This window comes from Idiotropiscis lumnitzeri, chromosome 16 (genome assembly GCF_059441095.1).
Source record: "Idiotropiscis lumnitzeri isolate Australia: NSW breed Sydney's pygmy pipehorse chromosome 16, RoL_Ilum_1.0, whole genome shotgun sequence".
Lineage (NCBI taxonomy): Eukaryota > Metazoa > Chordata > Actinopteri > Syngnathiformes > Syngnathidae > Idiotropiscis > Idiotropiscis lumnitzeri.
The window spans coordinates 13907988-13927391 of NC_142406.1; the positions used below are offsets into that span (position 1 = coordinate 13907988).

The window sequence follows — 19404 nt, forward strand, 5'->3', positions numbered from 1 at the left end:
CATCTCTCACTGCTACAGCACACCTGATTCAAATGATCAGATAATCAGCAAGGTCCCCAGAAGCTGGATAACGATCCTGATCATTTGAATCAGGTGCGTTGGACAGGACACCTGTCCTCGAGGTACAGGATTGAGGACCCCTGGTGTAAAGCAACTGATGAGCGGTTTAAAAAAAAAAAAAGGAAAAATCATTTTTGTAATTACTATAAAAAGATATGCATGTGCAAGAACAGCATTTGATCTTGAAGACATTGTTGAACCCCGTCAAGGGTCAGGAAAATGAATCACAGTCTTCGCAACACTTGGCATTTATATGAGACCCAAAATTTGCATCGCAACTTCCCTGGAAAGCGTTTTTACCTAATTAAAATGATAAACAACTCCACTTGGTTTCTGTTTCTTGCTTCACTTGGTCTTGCCAAAGGTGCTAAAATTGCTTCGCAAGCTAATCTCCGTCCTTCAGCTAAGCGCTAGCCTATGTGTTCAAATGTACAGGTGACCCTGCAGCTGAGGAATGGTCTCAGTGGAGCGTGTGTTCTCTGACATGTGGACACGGCTGGCAAGTGAGGACGCGCTCGTGTGTTTCGTCTCCGTACGGTACACTGTGCAGCGGTGCCCTGCGAGAGACGCGCATGTGCAACAATACCGCTTCCTGTCCAGGCGAACCAGGGATAATAAGCTCAGGTATGCACATGGGCCACCTTTGCATCTTGGCCTACAACCGAATTTCTTTGTACTTCAAGAATTATTTAGTTATAATCAACCAACCTGTGCCTTCCTCCTAATTGTCAACCGGAAAACGAACGAGTACGTCAAGACAATCAACTAATTGGAGGAACTTGGGTTGGACGCATTCCGATCTGCTTTGATTGCTAGCGAAGGTCCTTATATCAGATTGAAATGACCATGTTTGTTTTCGAGTGCTCTGATTGCAATGCAAAGGAAAATCTTCTCCACTGCAATGCACTCTTTTGTTGTGCTGCGTGACAAAATATTTTTTTATGTTTCTAATACTAATGGCCACGACAGTACTGGACAAAAACTATTCCTTGAGAGACCCCAAAATGTTGCTTGTCCAGACTTATGCCCGCAATCAGCATCAATCAGCTTGCAAGTTATTTACTGAACAGATTAGTAGTGATACATTTAGATGTATGTTTTTCAGTTATTGAAATTACTCACTTGTTAGAGATCTACGTACTGAAGATTCCAAGTGATTTTCTGCACTGACTAGGCCAAAGCTCCTCAATCCTGTTCCTCAAGCCTGTAGCAAAGAGACATGAATGTGGTTGATGTAACGAACTAAAAAAAATAACACTTCAATCAAGAGGTAATGTTTTCACTTGCATACATCTGCGCATGTGTTAAGTCTGACATCAGGGTGACACAAATACCCGCGGAACAATTAGCTTGACTATTTTTAGATTAGATTAGCTTGACAATATTTTTAATGGAATGTTTCTCCCATGTTGGTGTTCTTTAGAAACTCTGAGTTTTAAGGGTGTCCGAATATGTCTGTGGAAAAGCAATGAAGTGCAAAAGGACATTTGTGCTTGTTTTTTTTTTTTTTTTGTTTGTTCATGGTTAAAACTCCCAATTTAAGGTGATACCGGATCAATTTAGTTTGTCTTGTCCTTGTTAAAGCCAACTAGGCAGTAAGTGGTCGGGCAAAACCCCCGTCCCTCTTACGTTCATTTGCAGTACAACGCTCCCACTCCCGAAAACATCCAAAGTGAAGTTGTACCTCAGCTTCTGTTGTATTTAGCTACAGCTGATTTGCCGTAGATTCAGTGACATTTAAAACAGACTAAAATAATGTCATATTATGCAGTACACGTCTCTGGGTCAGTGCGTAGTCAAACGATGCGGCGCCGCATCTCGGGTAATCATTCTCACAATATAGTGAGACTGAGTACAAGGACGCAAAGCGTGAACTCATGATGGCATGAAAATGGTGAGCACAAGAACATAAATAATGCAGCATGCTGTGCTTTGACCCTGTATGAAATTACTGGTAATGATGGTTTATCTTAAGGGTTAATATGATGCATGTGTCTTATTATCGCCGAGCTGGCTCAAATGTTAGCGATGACAAATTACAAGCCTGATATCTTAATAATGTATATGTAATTAAATGAGCGCGTTTAAAAATTAAACACGTTTTGAAGCTATGTAGGATTCCAACATCGTAATTACACCTAACCTTGATCTGATTAGTGCTGCAAGTAAATGCCATGCTATTTTAAGTCTGCATATATTATGACGGAGTATTAGCTTGGACAGTTTATCTTCTGCCTCTTTACGGTCTGTAAGAGATTCACGGGCATGTTGGTGTAGCTCACCCTTATTATACGACCGATAATATCAAACTGGAGTATTTTTTTCCATCAATATTTTTTTCCCATCCTTTCATGTTTAAACCGCAAAATTCCGTCAGAGCTTTTCCACGTTGCAACAATGAGGCGCTCTAGAGCCACGCCATTCTAAAACCCAGATTCATGTCAGGCATTTTTTTTTTCCACCCCTACCTAGCGCTTCCGTTTTTCTCTCAATGACGTGAGCACTCTCACGGGCAACAACGAGGCACTCTAAACTGGCTTGGGTATTTTAATCTTTGACGCTATACGATTGTAAACATGCCACAAGTAAGTCCAAGGGATAAAAGGTCGCCTTAAAATCCTGATGGCTGGATTGAAGGTCTCAGTATTTACTAGTGCACTCATATCTGCATACTTTGTAGTAGCGCAATCTTTCTGTGCCTCGCAACTCCTGCTCCTTTGAGCCTTCTTTCACAGAGTAGACTTAATTATTTATTGCTATGATTTATTCAGCTTTGCTCAACAAGGCCAACTCTCTTCATCCTCAATTTTTTTTCTCTCACTCGCTTTGTCCAAATGTGGTTGTATTTCCATCAAATATGGCACTTTTTTTTTTTTTTTTGTCTTTATTCGATCATTTTTGAGCATGCACGGTTTGTTGCTGTGGCCTATCCCGAATGTTTTAGAACGTCTCCTGATTTATTGCGCGCATTCATTTGTGCACACTTTAACGTTGGACATTGTGCAGCCATCGCTGCGTGGTGCAATCGGATCAAGCTGACGCTGCTTGAAGTTAAGCTCAGTGATAAAGCGACACAAGAGGAGTCTTGAGGTCACATTCATTATTGACGAGGTTTTTTTTTTTTTTGCGCAACTCCGCCGCTCGTTTATTCCACTTGCATTTATTTCAACAGCTACATCTATTGCTAAAATTAGATGAGATGCACAAGGAGGAGGACAACTTTGCAGAACACACTCACAACAGAGACATTTCACGTTCTTAATTGGTTGGTGGAGTGCCTGTTGTAATTAGAGTCTTTGTAGGCCTGAGTCGGTAAGTAATAGTTTTAATTAAATCATGACTCAATCTGCATTCCTGCATGGCTCTGTCCATCCCTGGCCTCCATTTCTTTGCCAGCTCTGAAGTGTTCAAGGAATGTGCTCATTTTCATGAATCTGTCATATTTCCTCTCAACGTCTAACATTGTTAATGCCTCATTCCTCATCCCCATTTTTTGTGTTTTTTTTTTTTTTTTTTTTGGCGTGCGTTTGTGGGCCTTTACAGTGCATGGACTGTGGCACGAGTGGTCCTCGTGGAGTCTGTGCTCTGTCACTTGTGGGCGGGGCTCCAGGACTCGAACCAGGAAGTGTGTGAACGAAGGTGGGGCTGTGCCTTGCGGATGGCCCGAGACGCAGACCAAACTCTGCAACATAGCAGTGTGTCCTGGTTAGTACCATGTCCATTTACATGTCACCACCGCCATTCCAAGTCGCTCCCGCTCCTGTCCAGTTGTAACGCTATCTTAAAAGTATTCAGGTATTCAAAAAATGTATTTAAAACACTTCATTATCTGCATCAGTGTTATTAAACACAACATTTTAAATGTGTTCACAGGTGCTATGACGATAAATGAACCTTTATACCGATTAGAAGCGCGAGCAAATTAATTTCATAACAATGCAGAATAACATGAATAGCGAATCAAAAAAGATTACACACGTGGGCCTTCAATTAAAAAAAAAAAAGTCCATTAACCTTGTAGATATCAACACTCACTGAGAATGCCAAACAGAGGACGCATGCGTGACCGAACACGATCTCGTGTCACAGTGAGCTTATATAACTGTCGATGAATTGTTGGTTGTAAAATTGTTGAAACGTACACACGCATCACACACATAAAAAATTGTGTTCTCTTTCTTGACTTTTGAAACTTTTTTTTCTTTCTATGTGACCCATAGAAAGAGGATCTCCACACTTGGAGACCAACATCGCAACTTAATTCGTCACTTTTTATAAACATAGCCGTAGATCATTCCTGTCGACTCACGTCTGCCGCTTCTTTGTCATGCGCTCTCACCTCAGTTTTAATTTCCATTTTCATTCATCTGAGAGAGCTCACGTGTGCACATGCTCACTCGGCCATGCTCCAGGACTGCGCAGACTTTTTGTTTTCAATTCTTTACGTTGTGGTCACGGTTGACTCGGTTTGGATTTGCGGAGCGTGAGTGATGTGCAGCTCTTGTGCGATTGTCTCCAAGATTACCTATTAGGACTGCACCTTGTCAATAAGTTGCCTGCGCAGGCCCATCTAATTCTCATGTTGGGGGCACCTCAGGACTACTGTTCTGATTGAGATTGGCCATCTGAAACATCTTTATTAAGATTGCCTTGGGTACAAAATGGGCCAATTCTTTTAAATTCGGCAGAAAGAAGAGCTGAATATTATACATTATAACATTATAGTAGGAGAGACTTTTTAAGTATCAGTACTGCTTTAAAGGTTAGAAATCTAAAAAAAAATAAATCAATTGCGATTGCACTTTAGCTACACTTAATGTATGTACGTTATTAGTGCCCTTTAAAAGGCATTTATTTTGAAAGCGCTGACATTAAAATCGGGGAAGAAAATACCTTCAAATACAAAGTGTTTTATGGCACCAGAAAATAAAAACATTTTTTTGGGTTACATAACCACACATAAATAGAATAATGGCAAGGCTTTTTCATATAATTGCATCTTTACGACTGCAGCCTGCCATTGCTACTAAATTAGAGCACTTTTGCTATGTTATGCCTGCTATAGCCTTTACTTGACAAATACTTAAAAGAGAAAGACTTTAACTGGAGCTAATTTTTGTGACCTTTGGGGAAATATGTGGCTGAGCAATGTCATACCTTTAGTACATATATACCGTGTAAAGCCTAATGAATGCAATGTGCATTTAAATTTCAAAGACATTTTGGTGGTCAGGCAATTGTAGCTTTGAATGATCAACTTTCTCCCGGCGTTCTTTGAATGCATGCATGTCACAATAGATGAAATTTCTGCATAATACCAACGTAGATTAGCATTTAGCTTAATTGGCCGCTACTTCTTTGATCTATTTTTAGCCGCATCAGCGGATTAATTTGACAGGTGCCAGATAAATATATGCAGATACCTACTGTATCAATGATTACTTGATTGATCATGTTAACATTTCACATATAATGTTCAGAAGCAATTATGTGTGCCTAAAATTACTTTAGTGTTTTTTCTTCCCCAGTGGACATAGGTTAAATGTTTTGGGACTTATAACACACGGGGCTATTTTTTATGGTTTCTGTTCCTTATATGAACACGTTTGAAAGAATTGTTGGTGCATCCAGTTTTTAATTTGTTTTAAACAATGTCACAACACCTGAATTGAACTATTGTCATTGGGAACATGGTTAGATTTAGCTGTGGGTCATCCACATTGATGTGATTAGCAAAATTGGCATTCTGAAGAATTTGACTGAAGTGTTGCATATACACGCCGAACAAAAGCGGTCGGAGGATTGACCCTTGAGGGACCCCATGTCCTGACCATTCGATCAGGTTCAAAACTAGTCACAAAAAAAACACAAAAGACGACTGCTGACATATATCTCGAGTCTGTGTTCAATCTTATATCATTTGGTAAGAGCTGATTCTGGACTGTAATGAGGTTGGACACCTTATGGATCAAGTTCATTTCAGTTGAAGAAATTGCTGAGTTGATTAAAAAAAATCACTTTAGACAATCTTGGCAAACAGTGGATGCCTCATAATAGTATCACAGCACCCTTATGTCAGCCATGTTTCACTGATGAGTAAGAAATCTAGACCCAAGGTCATAGTGATGTCATTCATCAACAGTGATTTGTCAAGTCGTGTCTAATTTTGAAAGACTCCCAGCTGCCCCCGTGATCCTACTGAGTGGTCCGGAAAATGGAATGATGAACTAGTCAATTGGTTTATTTTATTCTAATTCTGTGTCATATGGCCTGATATGATGTTAATCCAGAAAAACTTTGATCACTGATTTGACGGACGGTTATTAATCAGTTTCCAAGCAATCCTTCATCTTGTCTTTGGCTTGTACCTCCACTCGTGCTGCCGATCTGCAGCATTATTTTCTTGACACTCAAAATTACTCAACGTATTATTAGCTTTCAAGACCTTGACAAACCATCTCGACTTGATCATTGTAATTTTCAAGGGTGCTGGAGTGCGTTTGGGGCATTTTATATGACAACTCAATTACTCCAGCGATCCTTTTCCTGCGAAGCTCCGTAATGGGAGCTTTTGATTGCATGATGCATGTCATCGGGCTTTGGTTAAGCTCTATGGTATTTGTGGATAATTTGACAGCAGTACTGGATTGCAGTGAAATATATCTATTTTTAAAATGCATCAATTAATGCAGAAACACCAGTCAAGCTAAGAAATTGCCATGAACATGCAACACTCTGTATGAACCTTTTTAAAATCACAACATAAAAGGAATTGTTAGCAGAGGAGATTTTAATATTTAACACAAGTCCTTGTTGTAAAAATGCAATCTATGGGAATCAAAATAACACCTTGACTCTTTTGAAAGTATTAACTAACCTTTTTTAATTCCGTTTTTCTTCCCCTGATTTCACTCCCTTGCATTTCAACCCGAAACAAAAACCGGATAATGTCCTGACCGTTTCTTGGCCACACTTCTATGGTGCCAGTGGAGGGCAAGTGGTTGGAATGGGGTCCGTGGTCAAGATGCAGCGTCTCTTGTAACATGGGAACCCAGCAGAGACAGAGACGTTGCAGCGCATCTGTGCACGCGTGGGCCGAGTGTAAGGGCCCGCATCAAGAGAGCAGAGAGTGCACCAACCCTTCATGCACTGGTAAGGCGTGCAAATCATTGCTTAGTATTCACCCTCACAGGCTCGCCAATGTCATTATGCAAGCATGCAACTTGTATTATCTAAAGACAGTGCGCTCCGATTTGCGGGCTGTAGCCATTTTAGGGTTGGATGCCAATTTGGCTTGCAAGAGAGGGGCGGGGGGCTCCTTGAGGGGAAAAAATGTTCGTGTGTTTTAGTAGTCCTCGAATGTTTTTGCTTGCAAATAGAAAAAAATCCTTTGCATTCACAAATCTTATATTTGCACCCTCTAATTTGTTGTCTCTACCCACCATGTCCCTCCTTGGTCCCCTTTAACTCTTGATATAGGCGGGGGTAACTGGGGCAGCTGGAACCACTGGAGCCTTTGCAGTAAGACATGTGACTCTGGATGGCAGCGCCGCTCGAGGATGTGTGAGGGCAACGGGGAACAGGCGTACCCGTGTGATGGCTCGGCAGAGGAGGTTCGGTCCTGTAATGAAAAGAAATGCCCCGGTTAGTTGCCCTTTGAGAAATACCAAAATTCTTTTGTGTCTTTTCCTGTGCCAGAATCATGACATTCACACCATTGTGAGGCAGGATGGAAATTTGTTATTTGCACCATCGCAGTTTCACAGATGCAATCATTCCCATGTTCATACCATCAGCGGACATAATTTCTTTTTCGCCTTATTTATCCTGTGTGTGATTTTACTCCACTCAAGTATCGCCGCCATGCCTTTCTTTCTTTCCATTTTGCGTATGCCACGTTAGGTTGACATTTTCATTGTGGCACTTGGTGCAATTTGTCACGTGTCAGGCCCACAGCAACTAGCATGCCTAAATAACCCCACAAACACAAGCTGTATGTGAGCGTATTTTTTTGTTTTCAAGCCTGAGTGCCACTTGAGCTTGCAGGGACTTCCGACAGGCTGCAAGTGATGAAGCTCTTAGTGCAGCCTCACCACACCCCTTTTTGTCTTAAGAAAAACTCGGAAGCCACTTTTAGGCCGAGAGTAACATTTTTGTTGGCATTGCAAAGAGGAATATTATATTATCTTCCCGTCCACCTCTTTCTCTTTGCTTTCCCTCATCCCTCTTCAGCTTGCCAGCACTCATCTGCCCCCTCGGTATATCTGCAGAGCACCCTCTTGCATTTGTTTCATCAGGGTTATGAAAGAGGCGCGTGGAGCAAAAGCGAAGAGAGGTTAAGATGAAGAGGGAACGAGATACTGCAATGGGGCAGTGACACTGACAGGGAGCACCGAACTATGTCTAAATGAATGGAATTGGGAGCGGCTGTAGAAGAGCATTAATTTCAATTTTTTTGGGCGAGTGCCGTTTTTTTGTGGGGTTAGATGTTACCACTTATGCCTCACAGTTGACAGGCTCTGGCTTCAAATCTCCCCCTCCTGTGCGGACTTTAAATGTTGGTTAATTGCACACTCTAAATGACCTAACAGAGTATTTAGTGTTTTTAGTTCTTTGACCGCCTGGAAAAGAGTGAAATGGATCGACTCCGTGCTCGGTATACTTCTCATCACTCCACCTTACTTAACTTCACTTTCCCTTTGTATCCCACTTTTCTCTCGCAGCTCCTCACGAGATATGTGAAGATGAGAACCTCCTCACCATTTCGTGGAAGAGAGCCTCTGCTGGAGAAACTGTTTACAACAAGTGTCCAACAAATGCTACTGGTTAGTCAGCCAGCATCATTTGAACTCATGCATGTGTCAGCGATATACTGTATTAATCCAGGTCTTCCATGAATATATAATCATCTGAATTCTGCATATCCATGTACCGATAGAAAGTTAGAATATGGTCTATCGTAAATGTATCGACTCCTAATCAAATGTATCATTGTACTTGTTTTGTTTTAGGATCTGCTAGTCGTCGTTGCATGCTGGACAATATTGGAGTTGCTTTCTGGGGTCCTCCGAGCTTCGCCAGATGCATCTCAGTTGAATATAGATATTTACATGTATCTGTAAGTTTTAAATTAACACACACACACACACACTTGTCGCCTATCATCATTTTCATCAGTCAATTGTAAAATGTGTTGGTTTTTTTTCTCAATGTCACAATCAGCGGTATGACTATGTCATCATCCGTGTGGAAATGCAATATATGAATGCACTTTGACATCAAAAATGTAATTTATCAAATTAAGAGACATCTTTAAAAAAAGGGAAAAAAAATCTCGCTAACCATGGTGCTCTCAAAGTTTACTGGTCGTGTCTGATTCTAGGCTTTGCAGTATCTATAATTAGCTTTTTCCATGGCTTTGCGCTCACACTTATCAATTAATGAACATAGCTAATGAATGTGTTCATCAGCCAGACTTTCCTTGCTCTGTGAACTTCCACCTTTCTCTCTTCTCCATTATGGCAGAGGAGATTATAGGGGGCCGCGTTGGGGTGGGGCGGGATGAAGATTGTGAAGTGGAGGACTTGATTGCTCTGTTACCGTCTGTTCCAACCTTCCATTATTACCATGAGTCAATAATTAATTTTCGGCGATTGATTTTATCATCTGTTCTCTCTCCTTTACCGCACACTCTGCATTTCACACCTCGAAAATGTGTACGAACATACACACTGTCATGCTTCTCTTGTTGCTCGCTGTTTGCCCGAGAGCGCTTCTGACCTCTTTTCCACTTGCCTATTTTAAGAATATTCAAGAGAAATTGCCACGTACATATGTTTTTTTTTATGTCTCCAAGCACCTTGTTATAAAATGCCAACCCCCCCACCCCCTCACTGTCTGCCTCTTTCTCATCTGAAGTTACGAGAGCATCTCGCGAAGGGTCAGAGGACCCTGGCTGGTGAGGGCATGTCTCAGATCGTAAGAAGTCTCCTGGAGCTCTTGCAGAGGAGGAGCTACTACAGTGGCGACCTTCTCTTTTCCACGGAGATCTTGCGAAATGTGACGGACACCTTCAAAAGAGCAACCTACATCCCAGCTCCTGACGACGTGCAGGTAGGCAGCAGCAAAACCAGACCGGCAGATATAACCTCGATTCTTGCATTCAGCGTAGAAGCACTATGGGCATTTATTCCTGTTATTTTATAGCGATATATTTTCTTTCCCTGCTCATGTTTTTTTTACAATATAACATAAAGCATCTACAGTATACTGCAATATCACCACGAGACTTTCAGTATGGATGCGAGAAAGCTACAAAATAAGGCAACTGAACATCGATGCATATCGCAATTCCGATCTCCGCTTACAAGCTCGTTGTTTTGCTTTTAGAAATTCTTCCAGATAATCAGCCATATGTTGGACATGGAAAACCTCGAGAAGTGGGAAGATGTACACCAGGTAAAGCCTGTGGATGTGTTTTTTTGCTTTGGGGTCTCGCATCTCATATTAACATTTCATGAGTCATAAAAATACACCTGTTCACATAAAAGAGCGATGACTACAATATGAATTGGAATGATGGTGTTTTTTTAGTTCAACCCAAATAAGTCCGTATTTGAGGTGTATTTATAAGACATCAGGTGATCATAAATACTTTACAAACATGGTATTTCCCAACTGTGGATACTATTGGAATTGATTTATTTTTGTACCAATCCTCTTGGCTCTCAAAGAAGGTAGTCACTTTTTATTCTGCAACCTTCCCAGCTTTATCTACCCTGCTTTTTTTTCCTAAATCATTGCAGCCTCCTACTGCATTTTCCCCCCAAAAATCCAAAATCATTCAATTGGTCAGCTGGTCTCGCAACGTAAATAGACGTTTTCTTGGTGAGAAGAGCGGGGAAAAGGGAACCTGTTTTTCCGGACAGAACTTTGCTGCTGGGTATTCTTTGGATTCCTGGCAATGTATGGATGACGGAATGCCCGTCAATTATTTCCGTGGAGGACTTGGCTGTTCGGAGCTAGCGGTTTCCTGATTTCTCGCAAAGTTCAAAAGACGCTGGCAGGTTGAATGTGCCTTCGGTGATACTTTCCTAATTGGATTAAGACAGAGACGTTTAAGGCTCGACTCCAAGAAATGATCGCCAATTTGGCCAATCGATGCCCAATATGAGCTCCAGCGAAAGACTCCAGACTGACTCAAATTATTGTCTACCTGTTCCGAAAATTGTTTTTATGACTCTTGGACGGGTGGTAACAGTTAAGTGAATTCCGTTGCCGTTTATGTGCAATGACAAGACATTTCAGTCCATCCATTCAGTTGTTCTAGTTTACCATCTTGCAACTCTGCGACAATGTTTGAATTTTCTTCATTTTCAGGTCGCCCCTGGTGCCGCTTTGTTAATGAGAATTTTAGAAGATTTTATTCATCTCATCGGCGAAGCCCAGAAGCCGTTCCAGAGTTTTTTAGTGGTTACCAACAACCTTAGTAAGTATTGTGTAAATCAAGTGTTTTCAATCCTGTTCCTCGAGGGCAGGTGTCCTGTCTATTTCCATCTTCTTGCTGCAACACACCTGATTGAAATGATCAGCATTATCTAGCTTCTGCAGATCGTGCTGATTATGTGTTGTAGTAGGGAGAGATGGAAAACAGGCAGGACACCAGCCCTCGAGGAACAGGATTGAAGAGACCTTGCGTAACCATTCACATGCGTCAATTTTAGACATCAATTTCATATAATGTTTGGCCCTATTCTCACCATATCGTTAACCGCGCCGTGTGTGTGTTTTTCATACATAGGTGAGTTTTAAGTATTGCTGTCTTTTGTCAAAACAGTGATAACCATCCAGCGAGAGCCTGTGTCAGCAGTTTCCAGTGATATTAACTTCCCCATGAAGGGCCGGAGGGGGATGAAGGACTGGGCCAGAACAGCAGAGGACAAGCTATACATCCCCAAGGAGGTCTTTACTGTGCCATATGAAGGTAGCAAGACACAAAAACGATTACTGGATAGAAAAGTTTGAGGCTGGTCTTTATTTGCCACTCTAATTAGTATATGACTCGCCTCAGTTTTGTTTGGACAGCCTTTTAAGAGCAACCACAGCAGAAACAAATTGATTCAACCATCTTTACTTCCACAACATTAGGATTTTATGTGTTTGAGAATCAACGGTTCAAAGTCCTGTCTCGCACAATGTCACCCTTCATATTTACATTCCTCTCTCCCAAAATGTTGCTGTGTGAAACAGCAGATTTCACACGCAGCAGAAATCTCATAACAATGAGGCTTTAAAACAAAGCCCAAGACCACGATTTGGATCAGGTTCAGCTATTATCTGCATTCTCGCAACACATTTTGGGGAGCTGTTATCACACCACCCAACACTCTCCAGTCAAGGTCTGTTTGGCCAAGAAGTGTTTCCCCAGTGGAAATTTATCCGGTCTCAGATGTGTCTCATTGTAACAGAGAGTTTTTGTTGGGTGTCAAAAGGGCGGAGGCAAGTGTGTACAAGAATCTTCTGGTGAGGTTGCACATCATGTGTACTTAATGAAAAAAAATAAATGCAACACATTGCTGTTAATTGGTCTTTAAATATTTTCGAACGTATGACAAGATATTATCTTATATGGATAATGGTTTGAATTGCTATGTCAGCAACATAGAAGCCAGGTAGAGAAGAACGCTTTGCGAGAACCGGCAGATGCAGGCCGATACCCAAAAAAAAAAAGGCAAAGGTTACGTCTCACGGGAAATTACACTGTCCGACTTCCTGTCTCGCACTGCTGCCCAAATTACAGTTCTGAGAAGCTAAAGGCCAAAGGAACAGAACTGTCTGAGCCCTTTGACGTTTTCTGATGACAGTGACCCTCTGACTGCCACTCGCAACATCCTGTGTTTTGACCTCGCAGGACCTTACCACCTGCTTACCGGCTGGCGACTGCGATGTATGCATGTTTGGTGCCTGTTTTGAAAAGCGTAAAAGGAGACACGCGGCATTTAGAGAGAAGCCGACGAGCAGGCTGCCTGTTATGGCATCGTTTGATGTGACACCAATTCTTGGCTTTTGCAATGAGAATGAGATCAAAGACATATACTGCATATTTGATTTTTTTTCTAAACGTAGAGTACTCTGAATAAAAACTATGAGGTTTAACCTGGTAACTAGAATAAAACACACCCATAAAATTTACCCAAAAATTAGATCTTTGCTTTTGCATTTGAACAGTTGGCTTGGATTAGCCTATTTTCTAAAGGGGGGCCAATAGAAACAGTTTGGAAACGTCACATGAATTGACTCAAGAAGTACAAAAGCAAACTACTTGGTGCAACCTTGACAAGCAGCCAGAATAAAAACAGCCATTCCTTTAAGAGAAGCCTTCAGTGCTTTTTCCAGCCCTTCTTTCAAGGAGACATGTTGCACGGTTGATACATATTTGCTATGGCAGCATCAAAGCTAATCTCCTCTGGGGCTACCATTGTTTACAAACTGGCAGTCATATATCGTTTTTTTAGGACTTCTAAAAAAAATAATAAAAAAAAAAAACTATGGCTGCCCACTGTCGCCTCAAAGGACCATGATTGGGCGAGGTTTTTTTTTTTTTTTACATTTTTACCTCATTTTTCATGCATTGTGTTGTTTCATTCCCTCACTCAATAAGAATTGATGAGAATTGATAAGAAATCAGAGCAATCACAGGCGACACCTCTTACATTTGTGATGCACATGTGGACAAAACACAATTCATCAATAAATTAAAACAAAAATCTTGGAGCTGACAAATTAAGGAAATATTCACGTTAATTTCAGTGACCACTGTGGTTTTTTTTTCCTTTTCTTCAAAGATACAAATTATTAAATTCACAATGCACAACAGCCTACCACAGTCTGCAACCGACTGAATTAACTTTCTCAAATCACATCAAAGATATGTGAGCGAGAGACAGCTAAACTATGACAAATTTGTGCCTCTAGTTTGATACGGCCTAGTTTTATGTCATCATCTAAAGCCTTGCCGTGTGACAATCTAGGGCATCTTTGATTTGATCCCAGGAGACGACTTTGTCAATCAGTTCGGCGTCAATTATTGTTTGAGTCTCTGCTCATTAAATGTGATCATGCTCTTCAGTTGCCCAACAAAGCCCTCGGTTCTTTTATTTAGAACCTTAGTGCGAGTGAGAACAAAAACTGTCACACCCTTTGAACTTTTCTGCCGCTTATGAAACTACTGATGGCGATCATGGCGAATGAGATCCAACCACAAAATGCCACCGTCTCCACCGCTCAGGTGGTTCTTGTCTTTTGATTCCCAGGAAGGGCATCCAAGTGTCTGAACTTTAACTCATCTGGTTATGATTCTTTTGCTCAGCGCCTTCGCCCACATGAAAGACAAAACTGACAGAAACAGACAACTTGTCCTTGGTAGCACATTCCTTTTTATGGATAACACTGAAGGCATTGTTGTAATGCAATTTGATGGATGAAAAAGCTTCAAAGTGGAAAAAAACAGCACGGCACAATGGTCTCTACTAGCTTATGGAGCATCTTAATGGCAAGACAACAACAAGACAAAAGTTGACATTCAGTAAAAACCATTGAGGTGCCAGATGGAACTGAAATAGAGATACAGCCTTGTTTGTGGTTTTGTTCATTGGTTTCTTCAGGCATTTAATACTCATCACCACAACTTATCTTGCTCATGGTCAATCTATGAGATGGAGCCTATCCCAGTTGTTGGACTGTTGGTTACAGGGCACATACTGTATACAGAGGTCTTCAATCCTATTCCTTGAGGGCCGGTGTCCTGCCTGTTTTCTATCTCTCACTGCTACAACACACCTGACTCGAATGATCCGGATAAAGGTAGATCCGGATCATTTGCGTGTTGCAGCTGGGAGAGATGGAAAACAGACTGGACCCCAACCCTAGAGGAACAGGATTGAAGACTCCTGGTATACGCAGTCGATAATTCATATGAGCTTTCACAGCTATGAAATGTAAAGTCTCCAATTAACCAAAATTAGGTGGAAAAAGTCACAACCTCCAAACAGGATGAAACCATTAGACTGCGAAGCAGTTGTGCTAACCATAATTTGCACGAGCTTTCATATATAATGCACTCAGCCCACACAATTGCAAAGCAAAGTGAATCAATATATTGAAAATTCAGATGACTGCTTCTGAAGACTTCCACATTTTTGGCTAATAGAGACTGCTAAACATTGTGTGTTGCAGAGGCAGAGTCGGATTCCGAGTCAACAATGTATTATGTCATCGGCGCCATCTTGTACAGGACGTTGGGGAATATTTTACCAGCACCAAAGTGAGTAGCGCTCGTTAGATTCATGATTCAAAACTAATTCACAGCTTGTAAGCTCGCCTCTCTCTATCGTATTTTTTTTTAACTCCCATTCTGAACTTTCTATTTGCTTTTATGCAACTTTTCACTTTGAAAACTTTTCATCGTCTTGCACTTGCCTTGTATTTCTCAATACCTTTTCTATTTCTGTGCCCTTTCTTCCCTATCTAATTCCACGCACCAATTTCTCATCTGTTTTTCCTCGCATATTGTTTCTGTTGCTTATCTTCCCTACTCGCGTCTGCATAGTTATCAGGCAAATGTTTTAGATCTACAAAAACTGCATTTCCTTGGATGCTTCCGTTTTTATCGCAGTATATAAATGTACAGTCAAGTTCTGAATAGATACCTGTACTAAAGTGTCGTATAACTCGCACAGATCCTTCATTTGGACAACAGATAATATCACCGAGTTGTCATCATGAGATATGGTCTTTGTGTTGGTCTAGGTTATTTTCATTCAGGTCAGTCCTGGATCTGTCACAAACCAATTTTCTTTTGAAAACTATGTCCAGGAATCTCTTAGCAGCTCCTCTATTTTGCTTGCAATACCTTTTCATTCATTGTCATGTGCTGCATGTTGATATGTTTTGACGTGTATCTTTCTTGGAATGACTGTCAAAATAATCCTCTTTCTTAGCCAACCTGCAGTGATCAACTCCAAAATCTTGACAGTGACAATACGACCAGAGTTGACACCCAGCGATCCTGTGGTGGTGGTGGAGCTTGCTACTCTTTTCAATGTAAGTCAAATAGGACTCCATGCATGTATACCGTATTTTCCAGACTATAAGTCACACTATTTTATCGGGCAGCTGGTCCTGCGACTTGTACTTTGGCGTGAATTATACATGAAAACAAAAATATAATTTCACAGACAGACACAAGAGGGCACTCTAGACTTATGCACAGATATCGCCTACTCCTTTCAAAGACAACAGACAACGATTGAACACAAATGCTCCCCAAAAGAGAATCATATTCTGCAGACTACAGCTAAAAACCATAATCGGGCTGCAGAGAGAAAGTTTGCACTGAACGAGAGATTGGTTTCGGACTGGCGAAAAGCTCAGGCTACTCTTACTGTGATGAAAAAAAAGGAAAAAAAAATTAAAGCTAGACAGAAAGGTATGTCTTCTCCAGTGGCTGCTTGAACAACATGCTGCGAGAGAAGCTTGTCAACAGTACAGTTATATTATGTCCTCACGCTCCGGTGGTTGCCAAGGCGATGAATATAAAGGACTTTGCGGGAGGATCTTCTTGGCGCTTGCGCTTCATGCAACGCAACCGCCTCTCTATCAGACCACGGATAATGGTGTGCCAAAAACATGAACATCGGACACCTTTTCCGTTCTTGTTTTCGGGTAACGTATCTTACACTTATCAAGCCTGTCCTTTATTCTTTTATTAATGTTATAACTTGACTTCCAAAATGGAATGTCTGTTTGTGAGCTAGTAGTTTATAAAATAAATGACCAGCAAAAAATGCGACTTGTACTGCAGTGCGGCGTATTCATGTTTTTTTCTACAATGCAATACAACTTTATACAATATAACTCCCTTTACTCTTTCTACCTCATTATGCATTTTTGGGTTGCTTCAACTGATACTCGGAGTGACTTGTAGTCCGTAAATTCCGATATATACGTATATATTTTTAATACTCTGTTTGCTGAGTTAAGCGGCAGAAGAAAATACTGCATGCTATAAAGAGCCATCATGCTCAGTGTAAGGCCGAGATAAAAGTGGACCTTTTTGACTTTCTTATATTGTGGAGTCCCTTGATACCAATTCAGTTTATATTGCATTGAAATGTGTTATTATAAATGACTCCGCACTGCGCTTTTTACTGGGCATGACTACAAGCTGGCAACCTGAATAAGGTGTCGCTTTCATTGCACCGCGCTTGGCTGGAAAGGTGGACATATATACTGTATATTTTTTTCTTTTTCATAAAGTGTGGATTCATTAATAGATTATGCAGTCTGCACAATGCATACACACATGGGTTTTTTGCATCGTCAGCCAAGACCTTCTTGACAATTCATCCCTGAATAGACATTATCTTCTAGATCCACAATATGCTTCTCAAATATTTTGATCAAATTTGATTGGGCTGTCCCGTAATATGGGATACACTCCTTGATCTCGGGATGAACTTTACAGCGGATGCTCTTTTACCGGTGTGCTTTCACCATCAGGAAGAGGGTGTGTGGCCATTTTCCTCAGCTGTATTAAACTTGGTGTTAACCTTGGCCAAAAGTAGAAACAGCCAGCTGCCGAAGCTGAGCCCAGAGAGCCGCTGCCCCGGGCTTCATTCTCAAAGGAGAGGTCATGTCCTCGGTAAAAGGTGATCTTATTGCGGTCAGATCATCCACTGGTTCCTTTCTACCTAAACGTGTGCATGTGTTTTAAATGGTAAGTAAAAAGCAGGGGGTCAAAAATGAGCGCGTCCTGAGAGTGAACCCCTCGACGATGCCAAATGTTACACCCCCTCACTTCTTCCTCTTCCCATCCTTCATCCTGCCTTTCTGTAGGGCTCCCCCAGCTCACCATCCAGGTTAAGTAATTGAACTTTAATCTAGTTTCCCTTCATTCCAAATGCATCCTCCAAGTAGAAAGCCTTACTGGCTCCCCCATCCAATCCTTTGCAGCTCATCTGATTAGTGTAATATATTCTTCATCAATATTCAGGCGGACAGCAAGCCTCTAGTGGCTGTAAAAATATGAAAGGGAGTTATTTCTGCTTTGGAGAGGAGCTGAAGAAAATAGCAGCCAAGGTGCCGAGCACCCTCATGCAGCTGTTTGAATCAAATAACTGCTGTTAGATTTTTTTTTTTTGTTGTTTTGAGGGACGTCAAGGAAGCAGATGCAACACATCTGCATTGGGGGCGTATGCTGTTGTCACTCCGTCTTTAATGCGGAGTCAGGCATGATGTGCTCTGATTGATGGCTGAATACTAACACACATCTCTGCTCAGCAATACATGTCGGCGGTGGCAGTTTGCATGCGAGCCAGAGAGCTGTCATCCATCAATCCAGGTCGCCTTGCGTCTCATAAATCTTGCATCATTCTGTCTTGACGAGTTCAGCCTGTGTCGAGCCCCGCAGATTCTCTTGTTCACGGAAGATTAGTTGTGAACTTTTTCCAAAGAAGGTGCGGTGACTTGGCGGCTCACTAACTCTTAAGAGTCAGTCTTGAATGCACTGATTTGATCACTTAGAACAGTGTTCATAGTCAGAAAACATTCTGCAGGGTCTGTCCTTCAAGAAGTGAGTACTGGTTAAACCAGGGGTGCGCAATCCTGTTCCTCGAGTGCCGGTGTTCTGCTTGTTTACCATCTGTCCCTGCTGTAACACACCTGATTCAAAAGATCAGGATCGTTCTCTAGCATCTGCAGACCTTGCTAATTATCTGATCATTTGAATCGTGTATTTTGTAGCAGGATAGAAATAAAAAACAGCCAGGACAGCGGCCCTCGAAGAACAGGATTGAGGACCCCTGGGTTAAACGGTCCTGATCAGCTTGCAAATACTGCTTCAATACAATTTACCAAAAGGGGAGCCCAAAGGCAAATTGAACGCAGCAGGCAAAGACATGATCAACAAATATTACGCACAACACACATTTTCCCCTTCATTGGTGTGAAAATTGCTCACATAAACAGCAGAATGTTGATATCTTGTCTCGTCGTCATCCATTGACGTCAATCCCAACTGTTTCCAGTTCAAAGCAAAATTGGATGTGGCCTTACAGTTCCAATTCCACTCCAACTAAGCGAGTCTCATCCAGTACAATAATCAATTTGGAGATCACCAGTGGAGCACATTGTGATGAGTCAGTTAAAGGTATTGATCCTGTGATGTTATCATTGATCGGCTCAAGCCATGCTTTCACCCTGAAGCTTCTGTACGATTGACAAGTTAGCTCGGATTAGTTTTGGAAAGGATAATTGGTTGGTTAAAAAAAATACCTTTTCATGCCA

The 19404-nt window shown here is 41.4% G+C and overlaps 1 protein-coding gene across 19 annotated transcripts in view; it reads left to right on the top strand.

The window, feature by feature from the left end:
- Positions 1–19404, top strand: part of adgrb2 (adhesion G protein-coupled receptor B2) — a 112669-nt gene that overhangs the window by 49882 nt on the left and 43383 nt on the right. For 16 of the 19 annotated variants that reach the window (XM_088278560.1, XM_088278561.1, XM_088278556.1 and 13 more), the window contains exons 4-15: positions 496–684; positions 3604–3765; positions 7048–7212; positions 7540–7704; positions 8784–8885; positions 9072–9178; positions 9979–10173; positions 10450–10518; positions 11440–11548; positions 11897–12043; positions 15295–15382; positions 16059–16161. In XM_088278560.1, the coding sequence (XP_088134686.1) occupies positions 496–684; positions 3604–3765; positions 7048–7212; positions 7540–7704; positions 8784–8885; positions 9072–9178; positions 9979–10173; positions 10450–10518; positions 11440–11548; positions 11897–12043; positions 15295–15382; positions 16059–16161 (1601 nt within the window). The remainder of the gene's footprint in view (positions 1–495; positions 685–3603; positions 3766–7047; positions 7213–7539; positions 7705–8783; positions 8886–9071; positions 9179–9978; positions 10174–10449; positions 10519–11439; positions 11549–11896; positions 12044–15294; positions 15383–16058; positions 16162–19404) is intronic. The other 3 variants (XM_088278563.1, XM_088278564.1, XM_088278570.1) reach the window with 3 other exon arrangements.